General features: G+C 38.2%; 2 protein-coding genes across 3 annotated transcripts; one reads left to right on the top strand and one right to left on the bottom strand.

Moving 5' to 3' along the window:
- The first annotated feature begins 656 nt into the window (after positions 1 to 656).
- LOC113311865 (heat shock 70 kDa protein cognate 4-like) lies at positions 657 to 1545 on the top strand. The gene is made up of 3 exons (XM_026560660.1): positions 657 to 713; positions 833 to 1032; positions 1134 to 1545. Exons 1-3 carry the CDS (start codon positions 657 to 659, stop codon positions 1543 to 1545), a joined length of 669 nt encoding a protein of 222 aa, XP_026416445.1.
- A 769-nt stretch (positions 1546 to 2314) lies between these two features.
- On the bottom strand, positions 2315 to 5960 carry LOC113313205 (malate dehydrogenase-like). Of its 2 annotated transcripts, none has more exons than XM_026561945.1 (7): positions 5482 to 5960; positions 3918 to 4076; positions 3625 to 3800; positions 3247 to 3524; positions 3012 to 3147; positions 2806 to 2917; positions 2315 to 2649 (listed from the first exon to the last, which is right to left on the bottom strand). In XM_026561945.1, exons 2-7 carry the CDS (start codon positions 4048 to 4050, stop codon positions 2555 to 2557), a joined length of 930 nt encoding a protein of 309 aa, XP_026417730.1. In that variant the 5' UTR covers positions 4051 to 4076; positions 5482 to 5960; the 3' UTR covers positions 2315 to 2554. The 2 variants fall into 2 exon arrangements, with proteins under 2 accessions (XP_026417730.1, XP_026417729.1); XM_026561944.1 differs by lacking the exon at positions 5482 to 5960 and adding an exon at positions 4720 to 4916.
- Between the last annotated feature and the right edge of the window lie 379 nt (positions 5961 to 6339).

The following is a 6339-nucleotide window of genomic DNA, read 5'->3' as shown; positions in this document are numbered from 1 at the left end:
TGTAAAACTAACCTTCTTATTCTCATTTGTGGAGTTGGTTCTTCTTCAATCTCTTCTTCCGGTTGATTTTGTGGTTGATTTTGAGTTTGTGCTTCACTCTCTAAATCTTCTTCTTCGTCAATAGGTTGTTCAATCGCTCGATTAGAACGAGATACTGGCTTACGGCGAACCATTATATAGATGAGTTTAATCGTCGACTAAATTTTCACGAATCGACGATTAAATTTCCGCGATGATACGATAAAAAAGGAAGAAGGGTTCGGCTGTTGTGGAGGAGGAAGAAGAAGGGGTTGGGGATATGAAACTGATTTTGGTTTATTGATTATAAGTTTTTGTATTAGGGATAGGGATAGATTAGTAGTAATTTAGAGAATTTAAGGGCATATAGGTAATTGAACCACCCCATAGGGTACCCCTTATAAGGTCACCCAAGTTAGGACTAGTCCTTTGTATGCCTTGAAAGTTTTAGGCATGCCCAAAATTAGTGTTCCAGAATATGATCATGAGAGACAGTGCACCTAATCCTTTCTTATAAGCCCCTGGAAATACTGGCATCCAGTTTAATGAACTCTGCAATGTTACCGATTTCGTCGGTTGAAAATTGTCTTGCAACACATAACAACACCTTTATATGTTGCTTTTACTGATACTGAACTATGATTGGTGATGCTGCTAACGATCAAGCTGCCGTGAATCCTACAACACTGTCTTTCGTAAGCTGCTTTTTAATTTGACGTCTTTACATCAAAAAAAAATAAAAAAATTGTTCATCATTTTGGTTATTCATAGAAATTAACCCTCAATAATTGCTGGTTATTTCGAATTTCTGAAGTATTCAAAGTCAATTACAAGGGCAGGGATACACAGTTTTCAACCGACGAAATTTCATCCATGGTTCTCATTAAGATGCGAGAAACTGCTGGAGTTTATCTTGGTTCAAGTGTTAGGGACGTGGTTATTAGTGTCCCTGCTTACGTTACTACCGCGTCAAGCTACTGGGGATGCTGGAACCATCGCTGGCCTTAATGCAATGTGAACTGGGATTGCTTATGGTCTTGATAGGAATGAGACAAGTACTGGTGTGAAGAATGTGCTTATTTTTGATCTTGGTGGTAGCACTTTTGATGTTTCAGTACTCTTAGCATTAACAAGGGCAACTTTGAAGTCAAGGCTACTGCTGGAGATACCCATATCGGAGGAGAGGATTTGATAACAGGATGCTTAATCACTTTGCCGAAGAGTTCAAAAGGAAGCATAAGAACATCATGTGAGAATGCAAAGAGGAACCTCTCATCTACTACCCTGGCAAACGTTGAAGTTGATGCTTTACATGATGGAATTGATTTTCCCGCATCCATTACTTGTGCGAAATCTGAACACTTGAACTTGGATTTGCTCGTAAGTGTATGGATCCTTAGGATGGGTAAGACCACGTTTCACGATGCCATCCTTGTTAGAGGGTCCACTAGAATTCCCAAGGTTCAATCAATATCTGGTGCCAGTTTTGGTGTATCCCAAACGAAAGTTCCAAGATGGTTGAGATAGAAATCAAGTATTGCAAGACGGAAGACTAATTGGCAGACATATTCACCAAGGAACTTCTCAAAGAAAAGCTTCAACATTTCGGTGAACTACTAGGAGTAAAACAACATCACATTAAGAAGGAGAATGTCTGAGTAATGTGTTGTTTATGAAGTCTCCAAACGGTTGCAAATTGTTGGCAAACGGATTGCAAAGGAATAGTGTACTAATGTAAAAAAGGTGTATATTTAGTTATGTGTTGAATGAGTAGATGTTAGACATCCACGCGTTTTCTCTTGTAAGGTCTTTTATAGACTAAGTAGAAGCAAGAGAGTGTAAAGGTGTTGTAAGTCAAAGAGATTGAAAAAGAAGTTTTTCTTTTTTTTTTTAATCAGAAAATGTATGCGAGCGGGTAGATTCGAATTCTGAACCCGAAAAAAAAGAAGAAAAAACATCCCACTTCTCCATCGGAGAAATCAGTCCCGAACTCCTATATTTAATCACCCAAATGACCAACACATTCTACCGGAAACTCTACCTACCGCTCTCCACCCACAACCACTGCCAAGTGTGTGTACTTCGACATTTCCTTTCAAACAGAAACCGTCGAGATAATGGATTCTAACGACCTTGTACTCATTGGTTGATCTAGCACCCAAATCCACATGTTAAGCTATAAAACATGTTTACCTAGACAACTTTGATGATAAGCTCAAAGAATGAAAGGTAAAACTGGTAGGACCACTATTGGGAAGCATGTCCTTAATTCTCTAGGATCTTATCACATGGGCAATTTTAGAATCCCTAAAGCCATTTTCAATAAAATGACTTCTCTCAAGAGGAGCATATTCTTATACTAACAAAAGAAAAGGTTACAGAAAAACTGAAATTGAACATACAAACAGTAGTAGGAAGCAACAGCTCTAAATCATACATAAATCTTCACCCGGAACTACTTCTCCGGGTTCTCCCACCATATAAATTGATGAGGTGAACCACCTTTCAGACATGACTTGAAGGAAACAGAGAGCATTTAGACGAGGCATGAGTACGCCAGAGCCTTTTCCTCACTGAGTTCCTCAGCTGTTTTCACCAATTTGTTCCTTGAAAAGTCATCAATTGAAAGTCCTGTTGCCAAGTAACAAAAAAAAAAAAGTGATGGTTCAGCGGCTCCAACTCAGATTTATATTCAATCTTCTTTTTCTTTTATGAATTTCATTTGTGGGTTATAAACAAATGATGCAGTTTTCTTTTAATAGAGGTTCATATAATATGAGCGCATACCTTGTACAATTGACCATTCCCCATTTTTGCAGGTCACGGGGAATGAATAGATGAGCCCAGCAGGTACATCGTATGACCCGTCAGAGTACACTCCCATAGAAACCCAAGTGCCCTTAAAATCCACCATGGAGAAAAAGAGTATGAGCGAAGTTAACATCTTTACAATTCTGATTATGGAAAATTTGGGTCTATAAATTAGTTATTACCTCTGGAGTTCCAACAACCCAATCACGAATGTGATCACAAGCAGAACTTGCAGCAGACAAGGCACTTGAGAACTTTCTTGCTTTGATAATTGCAGCACCGCGTTGTTGAACAGTGCTGATAAATTCTCCATTCAACCTTCAAAGCATACAAAATATATTTATTCAGCTCAAAGGGCACAGAAAACTGCAAATGTAAGTTTGTCTAAAAAAAAGTCTAATTAAATATCTGACATACCATGCATCATCAGCAACAAGCTCCTTAGCAGCCTTATCTCCAGCAGATGTTTTGACAGTTGCATGGGTAACATCAGGATACTGAGTTGAAGAGTGGTTTCCCCAAATGATGACATTCTTAACATCACTGACTTGGACACTCAATCTCTCTGAGACTTGACCAAGGGCCCTGTTGTGATCTAAACGGGTAAGGCAACTGATGTTTTTCTCAGGGATGGATGGAGCAAACTCCTTAAGGATCAGCGCATTGGTGTTTGCAGGGTTTGCAACAACTAGGACCTGCATAAACAATAAGCAAAAGTGTAGATTGAGCAAAAAGTCCTTAGTGCACTGATCTGACCATATCTTTCTACTCTTGATTTTGAAAAAAAAGTCGAACCTTGCAGTTAGCAGCTGCATGGGCTTCTAGGGAAGATGCTTGGGACTTGTAAATGGAGACATTTTTGGACATCACATCTTTTCTCTCCATTCCTTCTTTCCTTGGGAACCCACCAACCATGACTGCAATGTTGACCCCCTTGCATGCCTCTACGACATCAGTTGTAGCAACAACACCTGGTCGAAGCAAAATATTTGGTTATTGCTTATATCAATGCAAAGCAAACAATTACGCAAATGAATTTTACAAGTACAGCACTGCGAACAAAAAAACAAAGATAATTGAGCATCTACCTTTAAGAAGAGGAAAAGCAGCATCAACCAGCTCCATTTTAACTCCATTCAAAGCTTCTGCTGCTGGTGGAATGTCAAGCATATGCAAGATAACAGGCTGATCAGCACCCAACATCACTCCCCTAGCAATCATTGGTACGAGAGCGTACCCAATTTGTCCTGCAATGTTGGTCAATCGCAAAAGAAGAATAGAGTGTTCAGTCAGTCTATCTTTTTATCATACCCAACTGAAAAACAAACCCCTATATGAAATACTCTTGAGTCCTTGACATAGGAAAAAAACTCTGACATCAGGAAAACAGAAATGCACAAATCCATCTTATTCCCTAGGCTTAAACACGATTTCATAAAAACTTACAGACAGTATTGAGTAGAACTTTGTCAGACATTGTTCCTTAAAGATAAGTGCTTCCGTCTTATCACATTTAAAGATGCAACTTTTTGATGTGAAAAACAACATTTAAGATAACCTGAAATGGTGATGGAATACAGATCTTCGCCAAAAACCCACTAAAGGGAAAAAGAACAAGTAACAATTGCAATTGGAAAAATTCTCTTTGCAGAGGTAAAGACAGACACACATATATAGCAGCTAGTCAAACAACATACTAAAATATGAAGGAAACAAAATGTCCCCAGAATCATTATGCCATAATATCCATGGTTATGTACCTAAATGACTACGTGCAGACAACTAAATTTATAATCATGCACCATTCGGATAACAAGAAACTCTTAGTGCTGAAAATGAACACTTGTGACAATAAAATCTTCAGTACTAAGAGATTGTTAATCAACAAACCTGCAGCACCAGTAACAAGAACACGAACTGGATCTTTGGCCATCGAACGAGGATTTAGTTAATTAAAGATTAACCCTTATAGTGGAGTTGAAGAAAGAAAATGTATTTCGGATAGATCGATAGTATAACGGAAGATGGTTAGCAGTACTCTTATAAAGAAGAGTGGGGTGGGGCTCCATGTTCTTATTTAACCACAAATTTCAGATATTTTAGAAAACAGATTTACAGATATTTATAGCTTTGTGCCACTGATTTGGGTACGAATCGTAAGATAACCATGAGAGTGATCGAAAGGTTGTTAAAATGTATTCATGGCATTTATGAAGTATTACCCTTTTCTTCTATTACGGTCAATCAAATGCATTTTAAGAATGTCTCCTCAACACTTCAGGGGTCATTTAATTTCTCACTTTCATAAAAACTATTGCGAATGATTATAAGATTTGTGGATAAGAAAATCATCATCCAGTCATATCAGTTCACTACAGAGTCATGCATCTACAAGTCTCACATCTCTTGAGGACGGAATTTCAACCCCATGTACCACTATGGTCAAAAACTAATACAATAGCACACTCCGGTACCAATAGAGGTGATTCTTTCTACTGAAGACGCATAAAACATACTTTACAGAAGGCATAAATAATGATCAACGACTAAAGCAAAAGAATCACATTGGACACCACTTGCATTTACAGTATGAAGATACACGGATGCATTTTACTAGTACTTAATATAAACATTGGAGCTCAAAAATGTTACCTCATATTTTTGATATCTCCAGGTCCATGTTTTTGTAGCAGCTTCATCAAGATGAATCTGAGTCACCTTCTACTAGCAAATCCAAATACCTTTTTTCACCCTTCTTTTCAATCACTCTGTTGAACCATTTCTTCTCCATCTTTCTCTCCGCATAATTTTCAATTTCTATTGTTTCAAGATTCGTAACCTCAGAAAGTTCTCTCTTTTCACTTCAACTTCGATTATATCAACCACTTCCAAATCACATTCCAAAACCGAAATTTCATCCGCAAAACAAGTAAATCCAATCTTACAATCTCCTCCTCCTCGAATTACACCGCTACAATCACCACTAAATCCTTTAAGACTATACCATCATCATTATTAGTACTAAAACAACCTAACTTAACCTAAAACTTATTGATTCTCCGTTTCATTCCAGGAGTTTTAATCTCTGTTTGCCCCCATTCTGGAGCTCTGCCTGAATCATCCATTCCGGATCGGGGAGACAACAAGTAAATGAGAGAGATATGCCCGAAGAAACCCGATTTGTGTCCTCCAGAATAATACTCCTGAGTTGGTGAAATTACTCTTCCTACCCTTGAGATATTGCGATTTACACGTAGTGATGTGATTTGCTTTATATGCACAGGCCCCACAGAAGCGAAATCGGAGCAAGCTCGCTTGACCAGGTGTTGCTCACTTTTGCCCGGCGGATAAGAAATTGAACTTAGGAGCGTAGTTAGTGACAGGTAATACACCTATTAAGAAACCATAGCGGGAGGCACAAAATTTGAAAGAAAACAAAAAATTGGAGCGAATTCTTTTATTTTAGGTCCAATACACTTGCCGGATTAGATGTGCGAAATTCAAAAATGC

Source organism: Papaver somniferum, chromosome 9 (genome assembly GCF_003573695.1).
Source record: "Papaver somniferum cultivar HN1 chromosome 9, ASM357369v1, whole genome shotgun sequence".
Lineage (NCBI taxonomy): Eukaryota > Viridiplantae > Streptophyta > Magnoliopsida > Ranunculales > Papaveraceae > Papaver > Papaver somniferum.
The sequence above is the reverse complement of the archived record's forward strand: the minus strand, read 5'-3'. Positions and strand labels throughout refer to the sequence as shown.